Consider the following 21878-nt stretch of genomic DNA (forward strand, 5'->3'; position numbering starts at 1 on the left):
CGACAGGTAGTTCCGGACCCGCAAGCTGATTGGTTGAGAAGCGTTCTAACCCTGCTGTTATTTCACCATAACATCACAGGTTTTTCACAAACACTGTATCACTCCGCTGAGACGCTGTTGCTAAGCAACGACTTTGACAGCTGTAAGAGACGCTCAAGCCATTTGAACGTTTTCACTTATTACTTTGCGCAGAAACAGAAAATGGACACTAAAGATGACATTTGACCTACAGCTGATTTGGTCAGCTCTGAAGATGAGCAGGCGCAGTGATACAGAACTCCGTTATTGTGAGCAGGTCATGAGGGAGCGTATATGGAGGACTTTACAACGGCTTTGAAAGCAGCTCAGCCAGTCAGATTTTAGGACCGGAAGTTTCTGTGGTTAGTCGACAGCAACCACAACGAGAGATGTCTGCCTGCCGGCTCTGCTGCCAAGTCTGTTTTAGGACTTCCTGGTGTGTTTTTAATTCACAGTTAAAAACAGGAACATGGGGACAGCTCGGAACCAGACCTCCCCGGCTTCTGGGCTCAGTCCTCATTGGTCCTCATGGCCTGTCCCGAGAAAACAGGGACACCTGGTCAATTTACTTCACTGTGAGTGGTAACGTGGCTAATATTACCAGCACTGTTAAATTCCACATGACTGGTAAAAGTAAATGATAGACAGCTAATGCTGAACTGGGTCATGGTGTCTCTGCATTTGACTGCCTTTATTAATAATTTATCATAAACTGCTCTGAACATGTGTTTATGATGTGATGTACAGCTGCCAGATTCCATCCTGGAGGATACAGTTACAGTCAAAGTGGAGTTTGTGGAGATCAATCCAGCCAATCCAGTGAGTGAGTGAATAAAAGTGGATGAGAAATTCAGTTTTATTTTGATTGTTAGTCCAATTACAGTTTGTTTACATTGTTTGGAGATTTATTTATTACATTAAAAAGGATAAACTAATGGTGGGTCTTGGTTTCTAAAGACTCTAAATGTGAAACATCTTTGCTGTTGTGTGTTTAAGCAGTGTGTGCATTTAAAACATTTTTTTTTTTGCGATCAATTCTTTATTATGTTTAACGAAAGCAGTAACCAGTACTGCAAAAACACATAGAGGGACAGACTTCCAGCAGTTCTCAGACTGTTGCAGGATCTTGGACTTGAAAGAAGTGGCGATAGATGAGTTGAGGTGAGGGGTCTTCTTTCTCAGATAGATGAGCAGCTCACAGGGCTATTAGTAAAGTTCTTGGTGATGCTAAATGTCTTTCTGACCTGCTCCAGTCCAGCACACCTGATCTAGCTAGGGCTGTGGAGCTAGTAGGTGCACTTACAGACACTTTCCAGGACTACAGACATGAAAAGTACTTTGGGGAATTATGCAAAGAGGTTGAGGAGCTGGCTGAGCAATGCAAGATTGGTGAACAAACACAATATAAAAGACATCCTAGAATCAGCTCAAGATGTCTTGACTCACGGGTGATGAGCACTGTAGGCCAGAGAAACTGTGATGATCTCCAGAGCACTTTTCTATCAGGTGATTGTCTCATAACTGAACTGAAGAGGCATTTTTCAAAGAAAAGCTGTGAGATTATGAAAGGGCTGCAGTCTCTGAACCCAAAGAGTGCAACTTTCCTGAATGAAGAGCCCCTGTTTGCCTTTGCACAGACCTATGAGTCAGATTTAAGTGACCTCAAGCATGAGGTTCATCATGCATGAGGTTCAAGCATGAGGTACATTTCTGACCTCATCTGGGAGTTTGTTCCAGCAGTTGGCAGCATAATGATTGAATGATGCCTCACCCTGCTTGGTTCTGGTTGCTGCTTACTGACTGGTCCCTTGTGATCAGAGAGGTCTTTTGGGTTTGTATACTACAAGCAGATCAGCAATGTCTTTTGGTCCAAGGCCATTCAGTGATTTTTATATAAATACAACACTTTAAAGTCCATTCTGTACTCACCTGATAGCCAGTGCAGTGATTTGAGGTAATGTTTTCAGGTCTCTTAGTTCTCATAAGGCCTCTAGCAGCTGCATTTTGAAGAAGCTGTCTGAGTGTGGACTTGGGAGGGCCAGTAAAGAGACCATTGCAGTAGTCCGGCCTGCTGAAGACAAATGAATTAGTTTTTCTTGGTCTTGTTGTGATGTGAAATTGTTTAACTTTGATATATTCTTGAGACAGTAAAATGTTGCTTCCGTAATTACTTTTACATGACTGTGTATATTCAGATCTGAATGAATTATTATGCAGAGATTTCTGGCTTGATCTTTAGTCTTGAGAGTTCTGTGTCTTTATTTTGTACAGACAGTATTCAGAATATAGAAATCCTGTTCTCAATTCAGCGTTTTAGTAAAATGCTAAATAAAAACCTCGTTGTCTTGAGGTCTACTGTCTCACAGAGCTTTCTGCGTTGCATCACTGAGTTTCATTTCCTCATTAGCTGAAGATGTAATTGCCACTGATTTCCAAAAAAGTCAAACCTCAACTGTCTAAATTACTTCCCTCTGCTCTAAAGCCTCAGTCATTATATTCATAGACTGACTACGTGACCCATGAGATAGGACTGTTTTTCTGTGTCTGTCTTTGTGGTTATGCTTTACATGCAAACACAGGATTCTGGGCCTCTACCTCTGAGCTCCATGGCTCTGCTCGTTTGGCAGGAATGAGACACTACCTGTGACAATCGTTCACAAACACACAGGGATGGGATGCAATGGAATATACTGTAACTGTATTACAATCTAACGGAAGTATTTGGAGGTAAATACATATTCAGACTACAGAAATTAATTATTTGTAGGTCGGGGCAATATAACAATATTTATCATTCTCATTATAAATTACATCATGTCACAATATGCTTTTCTGAGCATGTCATGATATTATCAGATAATGTCAGTGGTACTGAGCTCTGCTACAGCCTGAATAGACTTATAAAATCTGTGTAACTAGACTAATAGAATTAATTTACTCCTTAAAATCCCAGGCTTTTTACATACTAAAGCTTATTATTCATTAAGAACAGGGACTTCAATGTAACCTGGCTGAGCTATACTTTATACTTTTAATTAAACTTTGGCCCTGCTGGTGGGCCTTGGCCATTTGAGGGGTTAAACTCAGTGTTACTAAACTCTTTTAAGGAATGATGGAACTTAATAGTGTCCTCAGTAGTGCACAAGTTCACAAGTGATAAACTTGGCATCGGTGTTATGCTGGACTACGTTGCCCTGGAAAGTAACATACGGCATTAAGTGAAAATCACAAAGCTACTCGCTTTATAGTCTAATTTGCAAGCCTTTTATTGGGATATGTCAAATTGTTTAGTTCATGAGACAACAGTGGAATTGTGGGAGCAGCAATGGAATGAAGTAGGTGATGAGATTAGCGATAATTTTGTATAAATTTTTTATGAAACATATTAACACATCATATCATAAAGAAAACTGCCAACCAGTAAAAGTGAAGAACAGATTGAACTAAATAAATGACAGCAGTAGAGTTTTTTCACATACTTTATCAATATGTATTGTAAATGCATTCTGAATGTTTTTATGTAATGAATACAATACTGAACACAGTTAGAACTATTTATCCAGTGTTCACTGATTGTGACTTTTTCAAGGTATTTTGCAGTGCAGTGCTTCTTATATTCTCTACACTGAGTAGTGATAAATCATCGTTCTCCTACACAGATTAGTCCTAACGGAACTTTTACACATCATGATGAAGAGATTCTTGGAGAAAAGTGCTGTAAGCAGCTCTACTGTAGGGCAGTACAGCGATTCTGAGATTTGTCTAGTGATGATTAGTGATAACACTAATTAGCTTTGACACATTTACCATGTTCCCGTGAGCCAGCTGTGCTGAAATGCCCCTCCTGGCTGTACACAGTACTGCAGACAACAGCTCAGAATTATAAAACAGTGAGTGTCTTTGTTTTAGGTGTGTTCCTTTCATTACACACTGATTGCTGATTAAAGCTGAATATCAATACAATAGAGAACCATACGTACCTTCTAGTGTCATTTCTTGAGTGTAACTTCTTCTTCAGCACTGCTCTGTGGCCACTGTTATCAGATCTTTCCCTGTGAGTCACAAACTCACATACAAATGTCTCTGTTACACTTTTGTTGCCATCACATGTGTCATACAGTGACATTTACTAGAACAGTAGTCACAACTATGTTTCAGCAATATGGATTTTGCTTCTTCATTATCAAATAGTTTAACTGTACCTCCTGCAGCATCTCACTGCAGACACGTATTTGCAGAATCACCCTTCACACTTTACTTCCATGAGCCCAGCTGAAAAAATCCATAGAAACCATTACGTGGTTCTGTTGATTCCTAATGGTTTTATAATGTGTTTTGACTTTTTGATGGTAGAATGTAATTAATGGTTTAACAGGTGCCCAGTGGGCGACTCTAAATGCAAATGGTTTTCTAATGGAATCAAAAGTTGTTCTATATGAAACAAGGAGAACTGCTGAGTCATTATTCCATGATAATGTGTCACATCTCCTGATTTTCCCAAGTCGTGGCTGTCTTGAGGGCAACAACTGCGATGAAGCCCTCAGGCCAAAAAACACATCAGCTAATCAAAGCTTGTCTTACAGTGAAATTTCAAATGTTGACTACTTAGAACAAAAGATAACTAACATGCTCCACAGCACACAGGAGCATAATCTGTAAATCTTAATGGAGCTAATCTTTGGTTTTGATATTGAGAGTTTAGTTTTCTCCATCACAAAAAAGAGATTATTCTCTCTTTTGGACCTTTGTGAGCTCATTGTGGTACGAAATGTATGTATTGTCTATCATCATCATGTGGGTTGTCCCATGTCCATCATCATCATCATTATCATGTGTGTTGTCCTGAGTCTGTCTTCATCATGAGTCTATCATCATCATCATCATCATCATCATCATCATCATGTGAGTCTTTTATCATTAATTCTTCATCATCATAATGTGTGCTGCCTGAGTCCATCATCGTCACCATCATCATCATCATCATCATATGTGTGTTGTCCTGAGTCCATCATCATCAGCATACACTGATCAGACATACCATTATGATCACCCCTTGTTTCTATGCTCATTGTCCATTTTATCAGCTCCACTTACTGTATAAGTTCACTTTCTACTTCTACAATTACAGACAGTGACGTGTATTTCTTTGATCTTACTTTCCCAGTGGTTCAGCACTCGTGATTCTAAAGTTTTTTTATTTGTGTTGGATGCTCTGCTTAGTGGTTTGCTTATTAAGTTGAATTCCTGCTCTTATATTAATTGAATACCAGCAGTTCTTCTGCTGTATTATCATCACATCATCAGCTCAGTTCCTGTATGTATCCAGATGATTCTCCATGGTGTCCTCAGGCTCATCCAGATGAATATCCATGAGCTGCTCATTTGCTTCTGCTTCTGCTTCAGCAGCCGTCATCTTCAGCTTCTCATTCTCTGTTTTCATATTAATTAATGCCATCTGTTTACCAGCCGTGTCATATTTATGATATCAGTTATTAATTTTCCTTACTCGCTCAGAGTTGTGCTGTTTGCAAAGTATTTCAGTAACTGTAATAGTAGCATCTGCTCTATCGGTGTTATCCTGCATTATTGTGTATTGTTTTCCATTTAAATGTGTGTAGTTTTCTTTATAGTGATTGCACATTGCAACCTCCTAGCAACACCCAAGCAACCACTTGTCAACATTTTAGCTACCACCTCAGATACCAAACACTTTGCAACACCATAGCAATCATGTGGCAGCAGCTTAACAACCACCTGTAATACCATAGCAACCACCCCGGACACCATGCCAAGCACCTAGCAATTACCTTGATCTTGAACTGTCAAGTCACAAAGAAAATATGTTGCATGCAACTTACAACCTTTAACTACAGACGTGCATTTTCACATCAAAGTACGCTGGTCATCAAAATCTGTTGATGTCTGTGAGTTCAGTTGTGCAGAGATTATCAGCGCTTACAGAACAGAGAACAACTGAACGTTCACAACAAATTAGGAGTGAAATAGTCCACAGAGGCAACACCATTCGAGAACATATGAAATGCCCATACAGGTTCTGAGTGGTAGGTACTACTACCAAAATAAGGATACTAAACATATTTAATATCAGGCCTCATACATTTGGAGTAGATACATCAATGGAATAGAAAGAACAACAATAATTCTGCTGTTATTATTCAGATTTATTAAAAATCAAAAGCAAACGGTACAGAATCACACTTCAGTTATGTCTAGCCTTCAAACGAAAGGAGATATGACTGAAAAAATATACTACAGATGATAAAATACCACAACAACAACTACAAAAACAATTATAAAAGAAAAATACATCTTAATAAATGAATAAACTCTTAGCTTAGATAAAACATGCAAACTGTTCCAATGTGATTATATTTTAAAAGGAGATAAATTAAACTACATCAACACTACTCTTGCATATTTATGATGAAAGTACAATGTTTATTACACTATAATAATAAAATATTCTGTGCTTAAGCAAGCCAGTATCAACTGTTTATAAAGACAGAACTGAAAAATAAAAATATTAATAGTGACAAACAAATGAAGATGTGCAAAAATATTCATTAAGCATGAACCTGACTTACTGTGAATAAGAGAGAAAGAGGTTTAAAACACACAGTTGAATAATTCTAATGTAAAACTCATGACACTCATCATCATGCTCCAGCTTCTGTCACTGCTTGTTCTCCTCATCAGGTCTAGCTGTGAAATACACAGTGATGGACATTACTAATGAGTCAAAGCTCAAGTTCATATATTAATAGGGAATATTAGCTAATATTGAAAGGTCCATCTGAGTGTGTTTGTTATAAGTGACCCACAGGAAGACTGTGAGTTCTCACCTTGAGCTCTGTAGCATTTGACCCCCAGCACAATGGTCACCAGCAGATACGGAGACACTGCCATTAAACTACTGAGCAGACTGAAGACGGAGAACGAAGCTCCTGAAACACAATGAAATAACTGCAGTGTTGTAAGCGTTGGACGGATGATATTATAAAATAATAAAAAAAATAAAAAATTTAAATGTTTTCTGTTAAAATCAGCAAACCTCTGACTGAGATCCAGCTCTGAGGAGACTCTCCTTTCTCTGGGTGTTTACAGTGGTAGAGACCTTCATCTGACTTTGAGACAGTACGGATGGTCATCTCTCCTGTAGTCTGAGTCTGGAGGAGTGATCCATCTTTATAGAACTCGGCTGTGAGGTTTGAGGGCTTTGGGTCACGATATAAACAGTGCAGAGTCAGAGGATCTCCCTCAGTCACAGGATGAACAGGACTGTCCAGAATCACAGCACCATCTGCAGGACAGAGTAAGAACAACACTGAAGAAAGAATCTGTAGAGAATACAGGAACTATAACTCAGAGATCTCTGTACTGACAGATCTAAAGATGTAAATGTGGGATTGATACAAATTCTTTATGTATTTTCACACAGTAAAATTTTCAGTAGAAAAAGGTTTTCAGTAGTTTAGTCCTGGAGTAACTTCCTCTTTTACTGGTACTACTCTGTCATTTTACTTCCATCTGGATGGCCTTTAAACTGAAAAAAGTTGCTTAAAGGTTGCTTTAAATTTACTTGTTTCAAATGTGAACATCCACATTATTATAATACATTACATCAATATATTTAATATGTATAAGTACTTAGGCTGATGTAATGTATTTCATTTGTGTGAAAACAATGTCCAACTCATCAATGGCCTCATTCAATATTCAAGTTTGGTTTATATTCATATGTATTTAGAATAGAGGGCATTCAAAAATCCAATTAAATTCATTCACTAGAGCAGCATGCTTCTACGTATTGAAGGATAAGTGTAAATAGAAGTGCACAGGGGGCAACAGGGGAAGGAGACACTGCACACACAAGAGGGGTATTGCACATACTAGACAAATACACCAGACAACAAGTAACAATAAATAAAAAAGTGTCACCAAACATCCAGATGACTGTCAGAGAAGAATGAGATAGAGGGCAGTAGCTGCACTGACATTACACTGTGTAGTTAAGTGTAGTACTATGTAGAGAAATACAGGAGATCAATGTAAGAGATCAAAAGAGGGGAAATACAAACAGTAAACTATTGAACACTACAGTGTAAAGCTGCAATATATACACACTTTCCCAGAACAGTTATATTTATGAGATACATCTTATAGAATTTTCTAGAGAAACCGTGATACAAAATGTCCCTGTGCTGTGGGAAAAGGTGCAAGATGCAATATATTCAATATAAATATAAATAGGGAGTACAGGGCCAATCAGTGTTAGCTGACGGGTGATGCACACTGTGCTGCTTTGAAAGTTCTTGCCAGAGGGAAGTCAGAAGAAAATAACATCAGCTGGGAGAGACGCATCCAAGATGAGAGACTGAGCCCTCGCTCAGCCTGGGAATGCATGAATGTCCTGACGTGTGAGATCAACGCCTGTGGTTTTGGAAAAAGTTCTGACAGTTCTTTGATCATTTTAGTCCTCTATTTAGTCTCCTAGTGTGCGTATCCATATTAAACACTTCCTGAATTGGGAAACAGTGGATACTCAATCATTTGTTGATCCTGGGTGGTAGAACTTTCTACACTAGCAGCACGTTGGCAGGAGGAGAAAGAAAATCCAGAAAATCAGTGAAGCGAGATCCCACAGGCTGATTAAAGGGCCGATTACAATGGCAGCTGATAAAACATTGTGTATAGTCCGGGGTTGGGCACTTCAATCAGATTTGGTGTTCTGGGTGCGTCTGCCTGTTACTAATTGACAGCAGCGTCATAACTGTCAGTAAGCTGTGCTAAATATTGTTTCGATATGTAGAGGCAGAAAGTTCTGTGATTTTCATTAACTAGCAAGTGTGGTGCTACCAGAAATAAACTAAACTACACTGTGATCTGTTTATTTATGGTCACACTAAGTTTGATCATACAGTTCTGGGTACTCAGTGACTACAGTCATTACTGAAGGACCACCTTCCTTTTGATCTGACTGGTCAGCACAGAAAATACACCTGTGACATAGACTAGCTGGCTGCTTTGAGTTTAGCACCTGGAGTGCTCTGTACAAAAGACAGCCAGACTTAACACAGACAGCAGAGCATCAAAACAGAGTGCACAGTGGTTTTACCTCAATCTGAAAAAAATGAGTCCAGTGTAATCCCCCCAAGGCTGCCGTATGCTGGACACGCCAGGAGACAGTAACCACAGACAGTGACACCACTCAGCATCTTTCTATTACCGTACCATATTAAACCCAGACCACCAATCCACAGTAAGTGGCTTGAACTTTACAGTGGGAAAGATGTGGCTGTAAAGTCTTTAAGATAAACAGACAAATGAGTTGATTTGTTGAACCTTTTAGCTGGAAAACAGCAAGTGTGTGAAACTTTATTTAACTGATTCCAAACCTAAACGATGTTGAAAGTTTTACTCTAACAAATCTATATGAGCTGCGCTTTGCTACATCTGCTCCCCAGGCAGTGCTGAGCTTCTGGTAGAGTGTGCTGTAGTCCTTAACCAGCTTTAGTGGTCTTTCTCTGCTTCCTTCATTGGATTAAAAAGATAACAAACTCTGACCAAAACAAAAGATGCTGGCTCTTCACTGCCCTCTGGTGGAGAACAGAGTTCAGATCTCTCATGGTTCTTATAAAACATGAATAATGATGAAGAAATGCTTGTTTGCATATTGAAAATCTTTATTTACTATTTGACTTTTAAGCCTATTGAATATTTATAATACTCCATTAACTCTCGGTTTTCTTTGACAATATGATCACATGTGACACAAACATTGAGGTTTGTACAAAAGTGATGTTGATGAAATAATACAGACTCACTGGTCACTGTGATGTTGACAGGATTGCTGCTCTCTCCAGATTCAGACTCACACCCATACACTCCAGTGTGGGATGTGCTGAGGGAGCTGATGTTGCATGTAGATCCTGTAACTGATCCCAGGCCTGATGAACAATCTGACACCTTTTCACTGTGTGTGTATCGTCTCACTCTCCATCCAGTAGAGTCACTCTGTCTCTCACAGCTCAGTGAGAGAGAGTCAGCACTAAAATGTTGAGCTCTACTGGGACTGACTGTCAGAGAGTGTGAACGAGTCATACCTGTAAAATACAGACTCTAGCATCAATATATACACAAAACAAACTGTCTGATCATTTCATTCCTGCAGTGTTTCAGCCTCACACATAATGCACAGTGACTCCAGTGGGTGGAGCATAATGACATTAATAACCTCAGCTATGATACTTTGTTTGGTTGATTTTCTAAGTGAAAATAAGTGAACACATCCTCTACAGAGAACACATAAATATGGCATATGTCCAGAAATCTTAGTGCACCGAATCTATTTATCTGCTGAATTTAAACTGTTAGAGGAAATAAAATTAAAAAACAAAATATAAAATTTGCCTTTTTTCTTTGGCACAAGCCACATTTTTTGTGCTTTAAATGTGCAGAACTTTGTTCTCTGTAGAGGATGTTAACTTATTGTTAACTTTCATCATCAAAACATAATTTGCATTTGACTGTAGTTCCCACACAGCCTTAATAAAACTTTTAAATGTTAAAGGTGAACTGATCATGAAGCTCTGTATATTAAACCTCTGCTGTCTGCATCCAGGTTATAGTCCATGTTTAGCACCAGATCAGTAGCAGAAAGTTTTCTACTCACCAGTGACGTTTATCCAGAGAGCATCACTGTAGTGAGTGTAGTAGACTGGGGTTCCTCTCCCAGCTCTGCACCAGTACTGTCCTCCATCAGAGACACTGACTGAGCTGATGGTGTAGGAGTCTGTTTCAGGCTTGGTCTCATTCTCAGGGCTCTGTGTGTGTTTGGACCAGTAAAACCTCCATCCAGCAGACTGATCCAGCTCACAGTACAGAACCACTGGATTTCCTATCAGTGCAGCTCCTTTATGGCTTGATGTGAGTTCAGGTTTAGGTGTTTCTGCAGTTGGAGATGAAGCACACAGTTCAGACTAAACTCCCACCCTAAACACTCAATTTATCTACCAAACAAATCAGTTTGTTGTCACAAATCCACTTTTCCCAGAGTTCAGTTAAAGATTGAAACCCCATGCTAAAGTAACACACAGAAAGCTTTAAGAACAGAAAAATGTCCAAACCTCTGACAGAAGCCACTAAACACACCTTACATATAAAAATACAGACAGCCCTGAAGGGGAAGACGACAAAAAAGAGAGTTGCTGAAGTTTCCTCCACAGTTTTTTCTACTTCTGAGGTGCACTAGACAGGTAAGGTATGATAAAGAACTGGCTAACACGTTTAACCAGCAGCAGCAGCTGTTTTTTCCCTTACCCATCAGGAATCAAGGGAAATAGTTTTCACCAGGTCTCTGAAAGGTGAGGGGAAAAACAGCCACGCCCTGCTGATCAAAGCTGGTCTATAGTGCTGATTGTAGCCACAGTTGTAGCTCACAGTGATTTCTTTCACTTAGTCCTCAAAAGAGAAAGAGGAAAAAACGCGGCTCCCCTGCTGGCCAGAGATAGCATAGCATGCTAAGTGTTAGCTAATATTTTATTATACTGTTCTGAGTTTTTAGGTTTTTGAGATTGTAGAAAAACATTTGGCTGTTTTTGGTTTCTGTGATGGACCTGCGACCTGTCCAGGGCGTATCCTGCCTTCCACCTGATGACAGCAGGTAAAGGCTAGTAGCTCAGAATCCGACTCAGCGCGGTAGAAGCTGGTCGCTCAGCTCAGAAGCAGCTGCATCTACTAGTGGCCACACAGGGCTGGACTGGGACAAAAAATCGGCCCTGGCATTTTTGGTTTAGACCGGCCCTCATAATTAGCAGAGCACAACCGACTTGTACTTTACAGGGGTGCAACTACATACTTTCTGAGGTGGATGCAAACATATAATCGGTGCCCCCCCCCAAAACCCCGCCCCTTAACTTAAAGTGACTGAAAAAAATTTAAATTAAAATCAAATATTTAAGCTAAAATAAGGAAATGGTAAGAGCAAAAAACAAGAAATGAGGATTTAATTAAGAAGAAATAAAATAATTCAGAATAAACTGATAAGTGGACAGGCTAAAATGTAACGCAATAAAATAGAGATTAATAATTAGAATAATAAAATATAAGCACAAAGAAAGAGGGTTAAAACACCAAGTTTATATAAAAAAGTAAATTATGGAAATAAAATAAACAGTAAAACAGAAGACAGAATAAATAAAAGGAAGAAATAAATGAAATAAAAAGGTAAAAGGCGAAAAGTATGAAATAAACAAAAAGGTAAAACAGAAAATTAAATAAATAAAAGGACAAAATAAATAAAAATGTAAAGGAAAACTCAACTAAAACAGTTACAGGCTGAATGTGTCTGAATGTGGCTAGAAACTAAGAGTTTAAGATGATTTAGTGCCACCAGCGAGCTGAGCTTTAGACCAGGCCGCCACGGTTAGGGTATTAACTAGAGTGTTGACTAGCTAGGTTAGCTAGCTAAACAGGCTACTATAAAGAGCTATGGCTTGACTAATGTCACTCGTTTTGAAGTTAAACCGAGAAAATAACCAGTTCAGGGTTAATCAGGTCGTAGCTGGAGAACCAAGTTTAGCTTTAACGTTAGCTTGCTGCCTCACTGCTATCATTCATCTGGCTGGCTGGGTAATATTAATATGGCTAGCCTTAGCTAGCACAGTAACATACATCTTAAACTGAAAAGGCGATCTCTTCTGATCGTGTGAATCTATTCACGGTGAAGTTCGGGATCTTTGGGGAAACTATGGAAGGTTTGACCTCTATTAGATTCCTTTATTTTTGAATAAGTGCATTTGGGAACGCAGCAGTGAGGCAGCTTTGCTAGAACCCAGTGGTCCAACGATACTTTCGTACCCTACAGTCTCGTTTTGGTAGACAAAGGTGACGTAGGTGAATAAAGCGTATAAACTGACCAACCTGCTGTCTTTCAACCACTTTGAGAAGCTTTTCTTCATCCCTACAACATCTTTTTCTCTCTCCCTCTTCCGTTCCCTATGGGGCGCGTTCTCAAGCGCCTGTGTTTGGGAGCAAATGACAGGAGGGTAGGGGACGGAGTGGATGGGCGCCTGATTAGTGCTGTGCTGTTTTTTGATGTGTATTATCAGACTTGAACAAACAGCTCTTACAGAAAATGCAGACTAGAAATAATTTTCCGGCATCGTTTTGGCGCCCCTCTAGTGCAGCGCCCATATGCGCCGCATACCCCCTTTTTGCGCCACTGGTAATTTATGGATGTGGGGTTACAGAGAAGAGCGACATGGAAAAAAACTAAATGAATTAAAACATTATTGGTTAAAGTCACTGGATTCAGTCTTAGCATCATCATATCACAATCACCAATAATATTCTTACCATGTCAATATCCAAAACACTGAAAACCAAATATCTCTTTAATCATGGCAACTTAAAAAACTACTTCTCCGCTCCTCCTTTCTGCCGCTTCTGCTTCTCCACGCTGCCTCTCCTAACGCGCTCAACACTGAACGTAGCGGGAGTTACAGCGGACCACGCAGAGAGGGGGTGGGGCCGCTTTCGTCCTATATCCTGATTGGTTCAGTCCACTGTCTATATTGAAGATGGGCCAATGGGCCGCCCCCTCTAAATTGTGGGCCGGTCTCTTAAAAAAAGGGAAGAAAAAAAAACAACAGCATCGGCCCCTGAGGACTGTCGACCCACCGGGAAAATGCCCGATACGCCAGATTACCAGTCCAGCCTTGGCTGCATCTACTAGTAGCCACATGGCTACTAGCTGCACTGAAGCCCTCCATTTGCTTGGATCGTGTGCTTGACTTCTCTGTTGCGATAGGCTGTGGCTGCTCTGAGAAAGGGGTGCTGGAGGAACTGAAGGCCCATTTCAGGCGCTGGACTTCAGCACTGCTCATGCCCGAGTGAGAGAAGCTGAGTTTGGTTATTTTTGCTGGACTGCAGGTGGGGCCAGAGATTTGCACATTTTTTTGTTTGGGTGCCCAAAGCTAAAGAACTTTTTACGCTCTAAATTTTTGGAGATTTTCTTTTTACTCGGACTAAATGGGCACATTCCACACACACACACACACACACACACACACACACACACACACACACACTAAGGACTAAAAACATTGCGGTTGAAGTTTCTTTCTGGATTATTTCAGGGAAGTGATCTGAAGTTCACTAAAGCATCTGTTTCAGAGAACAATTGTAGTGTATCACAAATCACTATGAACGTGTTCTCTTATTTTATTTATTTATTTATTTATTTTGTTGTCTTTTATTGAAATGAGGTGTATAGAGAATTCCTTTGTCGTAGAAGCAGACAAGTACATTCCTGTTCAAGAGAATATATATTTCTGAACATATGATGGTATACAGCTCTCAGAACCAGTAAATTAAATTTCCTTCTTTAAAATCTCCACTTGTTTCTTTACTGGGTTACATAGGAGGAAAAAAATAGCGCCCCCACAGGGCCAGGAGCGTATTTTAAACTGCTAGAATAAAAAGACACATTTGGCAGAACGTTCTGTGAAAGTATAAGGGTCTTACAGGGCACATGTTGCACAGCCATGGATTTGTGTGCAAAATATGATTTTGACCCTGACTGTCATCTTGACATGGAATCAGGAAGTTACCTTAGCAGAGGTACAAAGAGCATTTGATACTCTTGACAGTGTAATAAACATACAGCGTCTTGATGGGACATTGGCAGACAGTGTTTTATGCCAGTTTGAGGAGATTATTACTCCACTTCTTTTGGATGAAGAGCAGCCTCACTATGGGAAGGGTCCCTGTTGGCAGGTAGTTCAGCTAGATGTGTATAGCCCAACTACTATTTCAGAAGAACCCCCACCTGATGTTACTAGCGCTAAAGCTATAGTGCGAGTAATTGATGACATGACTATTAACTTTAAAGACCAATTAGATGAGTTGGCAAAACTCTACAATGTCAGTCCAGTAGCGTTAAATCGCCATGCTTTGGGTCAGCTTAGAGAGAGCAGTCAACAAAACCCAGTTACCTCTACTCCGGCCTGTAAACGTTCAGAATCACCTACTTCAGTAACCTTTGGGGCTGTGGACACTACCGAGATGGATTCAAGTATTGCCCAAGTGCACACCACAAGCACCACCACAGCATTCCCGGTTCCTACTGATGTTCAGCATGTGATAGTAGAGCATGTTGTCAAACATGGACCAGAAGTGCAAACTCGTACTCCTTGGAAATTAAGGGTATTCTCTGGCACGTTGCCCAAACCCCCTAATGAGGTAACCTTTAACATATGGCGTTTACATTCTAGACAAGTCCTGAGTGATGCCAGCCTTTCTGAAAGTCACAAACGCCAAATAATACTTGACAGTCTGCTCTCCCCTGCACTGAATGTAGCATTGTGCATTGGTGAAAATGCAGCTCCTAAAGCCTCTTCAAGAGTTGGAGAATGTCTGTGGGAGTGTTACAGGAGGGGAGGAGTTGTATATTCAGTTTTTGGAGACACATCAAAACCAGGGAGAGAAGGCCTCTGACTATCTCCGCAGACTTCATTCCCTTTTGCAAGATGTTGTAGAGCGTGAAGGTCTTGCAGGTGAAAATGCTGACGAGCAGTTATTGAAACAGTTCATCAGGAGGTGCTGGGATGATGTTCTGATTGCCACCCTGCATTTAAAAGAGGCATTGTCTGGCTCAGCTAAGAAATGTGTGCCCTTTTCAGAACCTTTTCTAAAAATAAGAACTCATGAACAGGTTACAGTCACACTAGAGATGCAGGCAGAAATAAATAATTCTATACACTCTCAGAGCGGTACGACACTGTCACTGGGGCAGGACCCTTTTTCTCACTGTGGTGGTACCCTCAGGGGTACATCTCAGGAGCTTAGTCAGGGAACATAACTGAACCGAAATTATATTTTCTAAGTTGTACTGACTCCACACTCCCCGCCTCGCCTGCAGGCTTTTTATTTTAGTGTTCTGTTTTAAAACATTGGTTTATAAAAAGGTACAAATATCTACTTTTCCACTAGGAAAAACTTATTTAAGGTACACAGTTGAACCTTCAAACCACCGTTGCACCTTTGAGGATACACTTACATTATTTGTTCCTTGATGAACGAATCATGTACCTGCATGGTGCCTTTATTTCTAACAGTGTACAGAACCTTTTAAAAAGGGTTCTATATAGCACCAAAAAATTCTTCTATTGTTACAAGCTAAAGAACCCCTTTTGCTACTATATAGAACCCTTTTCAAAAAGGGTTCTTGGAGTGTTCATGGTTCTGCACAGTACCATTTTCTTAACTAAAGAACCCTTATGTAGGTCAACTTGGTAGATACAGTTTCCAAATGCGCTGTGTCCTGCTGAGTCACATCAGGCCTTAGTCTATTGCTAACAGCAGTGCAGTCATCACCTCCCTAATCCACCACTTCTACCTTACAGTGGTAAACAACAGCAACCAAACAGAAGACAGGATTCACACAAACACAGCCAACACTTCACTGACCCACAGCACCTTCACTATAAAGCCGCTCACCACAGGCACAGCTTCTGCCCAGTGAACACCACATGATTGTGACTTTAAGTCATCAAAGTATAACTTAGCTGTATAAGCAGTTTAGGATAAGTTCGATGTTTGCTTTGGGATTTTGGTTATTTAGCTTTTGTAGCTAAGTAAAGACCAACTTAACTACCAAATTCACAAAGAACTGACAGTGACGACGTTATGAAAATTTGATTGGCGATAATTTGGTGACGGCACTCACAGGAACTCAAATTTGACAATCTGAGCAAATGCAGATTAATTTAACATTCTGTCCTGTTTGATTGTGATCAGTCATCGTGGTGTTGTGGTGGTCGTTGCTGCTGTAAAGACGAACACAGGCTGTGGCGATAAACTCACTTGCACAGAAGCAGCTGCTGTAACTGATGAAGAGACTGACTCAAAGTGTGAGCTGCTGGTACTTTCACTGTTGAGTTCTGACCTTTTTTGTGTCTTTTGGAAGAAATAAGCAGTGATCTGTGTTTAAACAGCTTATTAAAATAATCCACTGCAGCATCTCACAATAGTAGTGAATATATATTCAGTGTCTGACTGAAGATCAACACTTTAGGGAGGCAGTTAGTGTTTTGATTGAGTTCTCTAGCAGGACTGATCCTGTATCAGCAGTCTCACTGCGCTCTCATTAATAACTGTGTAGGTACACAAATTAATTATGCGTGTGTTCACATCTTTTTAGAGATGAAAAAAGAGTTATGAAGTAGTAGTTTAATGAAATGTATACCATTTATATATAAAGGCAAATCAACATTTTCAGGTGGTCCTGAAGAGGCCGAACAATTTTAAAGGGGTACTCAAGCTTGTGCTGTAACAGCATCTCCTCTGATGGTGAGAGTTTCTCTGTTTACAGTGTGAGACTCAGACTGAGACACTGCAGTCCATCTACTCTGTTTATTCTGTTTATACCACTGATATGTCCATCCATCCTGAGTGTTGGGTGCTTTATAGTGAACATAGAAAATAAAGACAAAGAAAACATCATCAGAATTATTTGTCTTGAGGATTTCTTTCACCCAACGCAGTTTACTGGGACTGGTGACGTGTTTGAAATCGATTCACTCCAAAAAGTACAAAACAAATCCTCTCTGTGTTTGAATGATTTCAGTCTTGTTGGTCAGTGTACCAGAGCTTTGTTTACAGGGGAGCTGAAATATTATCAGTGGCTGCTAAACGTTCAACAGGAGGGGGCCTGACAGGTGGTCAGTCATTCAATATGAAGATTCAATATGAAGTTTCCAATGTTCAATATTCCAATATTCACATCTGAGGCTTGTTCACCTGCTCCATCGACTAATTTCATCTCCTCAATTACTTTTGCTCTTCACAGCTACATGTGCTGCATTTTAGTGATGGACATTTTAGTGACGTAGGCAGAATTACGTTTTTGGGTAGGTCAACTTGGTAGATACAATTTCTGATATGTCCATCCATCCTGAGTGTTAATCTCACACTTCAGAGTGACTGACTCCACTGAACATGTGATTCTTATAGACTCCTTCTCCCTGTGTGACACATCTGAGACTGACAGTCTCTCCTATAAACACCTGATCATCAGGCTGTATGGACACCACAGCTTTTGGTCTCTCTGTGGAGAGAAAGAAATCCTCAGAACAAATAATTCTGATGATGTTTTCTTTGTCTTTCTTTTCTATGTTCACTATAAAGCATGATCATTTTTCAGTTGTAGCTCACAGAATAAACGTCCCCACTGTAACTGTTAATATCTCACTGTTATACTTTTAGCACAGACCGGTTTCTGAATGATCATTAATTCATTCTGAATAATTTTACTGGATCTACAGTCAGTGTAGCTTTGGGTAGATCTACAGAAAGAAGAGAGCAGCAGTGCAGATTCAGAGAATTTAGAGTCAGTTTCATTAATAAAAACACAAACTCAAACATCTGGTCTCATCTGTGTTGCTGTGATACTGAGATTAATGAACACTGAAGAGATGATCTCACTCACCTGATACAGTCAGTGTAACATCACTGGTGTGTGAGTAGCGTGATGTTCCTCTCTCTGTTCCTCTACAGGTGTATTTTCCTCTGTGAGACTCTGTAGCAGAGCTGATACTGTACTGCTGTTCATTACTGACAGGTCTGTATGGATCATCTTTAAACCAGCTGTACTGCCAGTTAGAGACTCCCCCTCCCTGTATGTCACATCTGAGAGTGACAGTCTCTCCTATAAACACCTGATCACCAGGCTGTATGGACACCGCAGGTTTTGGTCTCTCTGTGGAGAGAAAGAAATCCTCAGAACAAATCATTGTGATGATGTTTTCTACGTCTATATAAACTATAAAGCATGAACATTTTTCAGCTCCTTTATGGCTTGATGTGAGTTCAGGTTTAGGTTTTTCTGCAGTTGGAGATGAAGCACACAGTTCAGACTAAACTCCCACCCTAAACACTCAATTTATCTACCAAACAAATCAGTTTGTTGTCACAAATCCACTTTTCCCAGAGTTCCGTTAAAGATTGAAACCCCATGCTAAAGTAACACACAGAAAGCTTTAAGAACAGAAAAATGTCCAAACCTCTGACAGAAGCCACTAAACACACCTTACATATAAAAATACAGACAGCCCTGAAGGGGAAGACGACAAAAAAGAGAGTTGCTGAAGTTTCATCCACAGTTTTTTCTACTTCTGAGGTGCACTAGACAGGTAAGGTATGATAAAGAACTGGCTAACACGTTTAACCAGCAGCAGCAGCTGTTTTTTCCCTTACCCATCAGGAATCAAGGGAAATAGTTTTCACCAGGTCTCTGAAAGGTGAGGGGAAAAACAGCCACGCCCTGCTGATCAAAGCTGGTCTATAGTGCTAATTGTAGCCACAGTTGTAGCTCACAGTGATTTCTTTCACTTAGTCCTCAAAAGAGAAAGAGGAAAAAACGCGGCTCCCCTGCTGGCCAGAGATAGCATAGCATGCTAAGTGTTAGCTAATAGAGTTTTTAGTTTTTTAAGGTTGAAAATGATCTTAGAAAAACATTTGGCTGTTTTTTTGTTTGTTATACAGAGAAAATAAATAAAGTGGAACTCAGACTCAATTATTTATTCATGTTACCCTCCAGAGCTTCTGTATTTATGTTCCCAAACACAACATTAATATACCGTATTATATTTTCTGTGTTACCAGTAATTTAATTTTACCCAAATTAACTGATTTTAATAAACTCAAACTTTGCAGTGATGATAATATAGAGCTTACCTTTCACTGTGAGAGTAACAGTGTTGCTGGTTTGTGATGATGAGGGTCTGTCATCTCTCTCTCCTCTACACCAGTACTGATCCTGATCCTGATCTGCTGCTGATCCGATGGTGAAGGTGTTTGTCTGAGACTGACTGACTGCAGTTCCACTGCTGCCTTTATACCACTGATATCTCCAGTTACTGTGAGACTGTATCTCACACTTCAGAGTCACTGACTCTGCAGTGAACACAGGACTCCATCTGGGCTCTACAGTCAGTGTAGCTGTGGGTAAAGCTGTGAGGACAGAGGAGAAGAGAGAGAGAATGTTGGTGTTGTGTGTCTACATTTTTGTTTTATTTCATATTGATAATATATTTCATCAAATATAAACGTCAGATGTCAGAAATAAATTATGTTCAAAATATAATATATAAAAATATATACAAATTAAATTTATTTACCATTAAAAAGTATGTGACATACTGACATAAGGATTTATATTAGGACTAACTCTAATAGCTCTACTCTGGAAATCCTGCCCAACCCAGTTTACTGGGACTGGTGACGTGTTTGAAATCGTTTCACTCCAAAAAGTACAAAACAAATCCTCTCTGTGTTTGAATGATTCAGTCTTGTTGGTCAGTGTACCAGAGCTTTGTTTACAGGGGAGCTATGAAGATATGAAGATTCAATATGAAGTTTCCAATGTTCAATATTCCAATATTCACATCTGAGGCTTGTTCACCTGCTCCATCGACTAATTTCATCTCCTCAATTACTTTTGCTCTTCACAGCTACCTGTGCTGCATTTTAGTGATGGACATTTTAGTGACGTAGGCAGAATTACGTTTTTGGGTAGGTCAACTTGGTAGATACAATTTCCAAACGTTCTGCGTCCCACTGTCATAACATCAGACCACAGCCTATTGCTAACAGCAGTGCAGTCATTAGCTACCTAATTCCACGCTACAGTCATGCAAAACAAAAGCAATCAAACAGAACAGAGGATTCACTCAAACACAGCCAACACTTCACTTTACTGACCAACAGCACCTTCACAATAAAGCCACAGGCACAGCTTCTGCCCAGTGAAGACCACATGACTGCATTAAAATCAATCAGACAGCTGACTTCCGGTTGGCTAGCGGAATGGAGTAGTGGTGTTTTTTGGGCTCCTGCCACACAACTTGTATTTGACCATCTATACACTCAAATCTACTGAAACTAGTGACTACGACCTGTTTGAATGTGTTTTACACATACTGCCAACCAATATGACTTCTAAATCGAGCAAACAGGACAAGAAAAAGGAACATGCTTCTGCCGCTGGTCCCGCTGTTGACAACGCTACTATGGCTAGCATGCTAAACAACCTCACAGCGGACCTGCTAACTAATCCTGACTCTCTGTCTGCAAGATTTGAAAACAAGCTTGGTGCCATTGAAACGAAATTAGACGGGATCCAGTCTAAAGTGAACAATCATGAACAGCGAATTTCCGATGTGGAATCTGGGCTGAACGATCTACAGCGCCTAGAAGCTCAGGTGATTGCTCTGGCTGCAGATAACGCAAAGCAGAAAGCCAAGGTTCTAGATCTGGAGGGGAGAAGTAGGCGGTACAATCTTCGCCTCATAGGACTGCCTGAATCGATCGATAATCTTTTGTTTGAGGTACTGGGGAAAGATGTGTTGCCTTCCCCTCCGGAACTTGAGAGAGCCCACTGTGCGCTTAGAGACAAACCAGCCGAAGGAGGAAAGCCCAGAGCAGTGATCATTTGCTTTCACAAGTTTCAAACGAAGGAAGCAGTGATTCGTTCGGCCCGGCAAAGGCGAGGTGAGCTGAAGTACAACGACACGCCGATATACATTTACGAGGACTACAGCCCCGAAGTCCTAGAACAACGCGCAGAATACAAAGACGTAATGCACCAACTCTACACTCTCCACCTCAAGCCCTCACTGCAGTATCCTGCGCGACTGTTCATCAGGTCGGAAAATGGCAAAAGACGGCGCCTGACATCAGTGAGGGCAGCCGAGCAGTTTCTGGCCACGTACGAGCCTGCTTCAAGAACGGAGGAGGACTGATTCAAGCCAAGGCCCAGCTGAGGTGATGTATTGCTA

At 40.3% G+C, this 21878-nt stretch overlaps 1 protein-coding gene across 1 annotated transcript in view; it reads right to left on the reverse strand.

The window, feature by feature from the left end:
- Window positions 1-6524: 6524 nt before the first annotated feature.
- The window catches only part of LOC108417305 (leukocyte immunoglobulin-like receptor subfamily A member 3), a 118694-nt gene continuing 103340 nt past the window's right edge, over window positions 6525-21878 (reverse strand). Inside the window, exons 7-11 of the mRNA XM_037534678.1 lie at window positions 10712-10987; window positions 9864-10142; window positions 7091-7339; window positions 6882-6983; window positions 6525-6741 (exon numbers count right to left, since the gene is read on the reverse strand). Coding sequence (XP_037390575.1) covers window positions 6713-6741; window positions 6882-6983; window positions 7091-7339; window positions 9864-10142; window positions 10712-10987 — 935 coding nt within the window. The 3' untranslated portion in view covers window positions 6525-6712. The remainder of the gene's footprint in view (window positions 6742-6881; window positions 6984-7090; window positions 7340-9863; window positions 10143-10711; window positions 10988-21878) is intronic.

This window comes from Pygocentrus nattereri, chromosome 2, assembly GCF_015220715.1.
Source record: "Pygocentrus nattereri isolate fPygNat1 chromosome 2, fPygNat1.pri, whole genome shotgun sequence".
Classification (NCBI taxonomy): domain Eukaryota; kingdom Metazoa; phylum Chordata; class Actinopteri; order Characiformes; family Serrasalmidae; genus Pygocentrus; species Pygocentrus nattereri.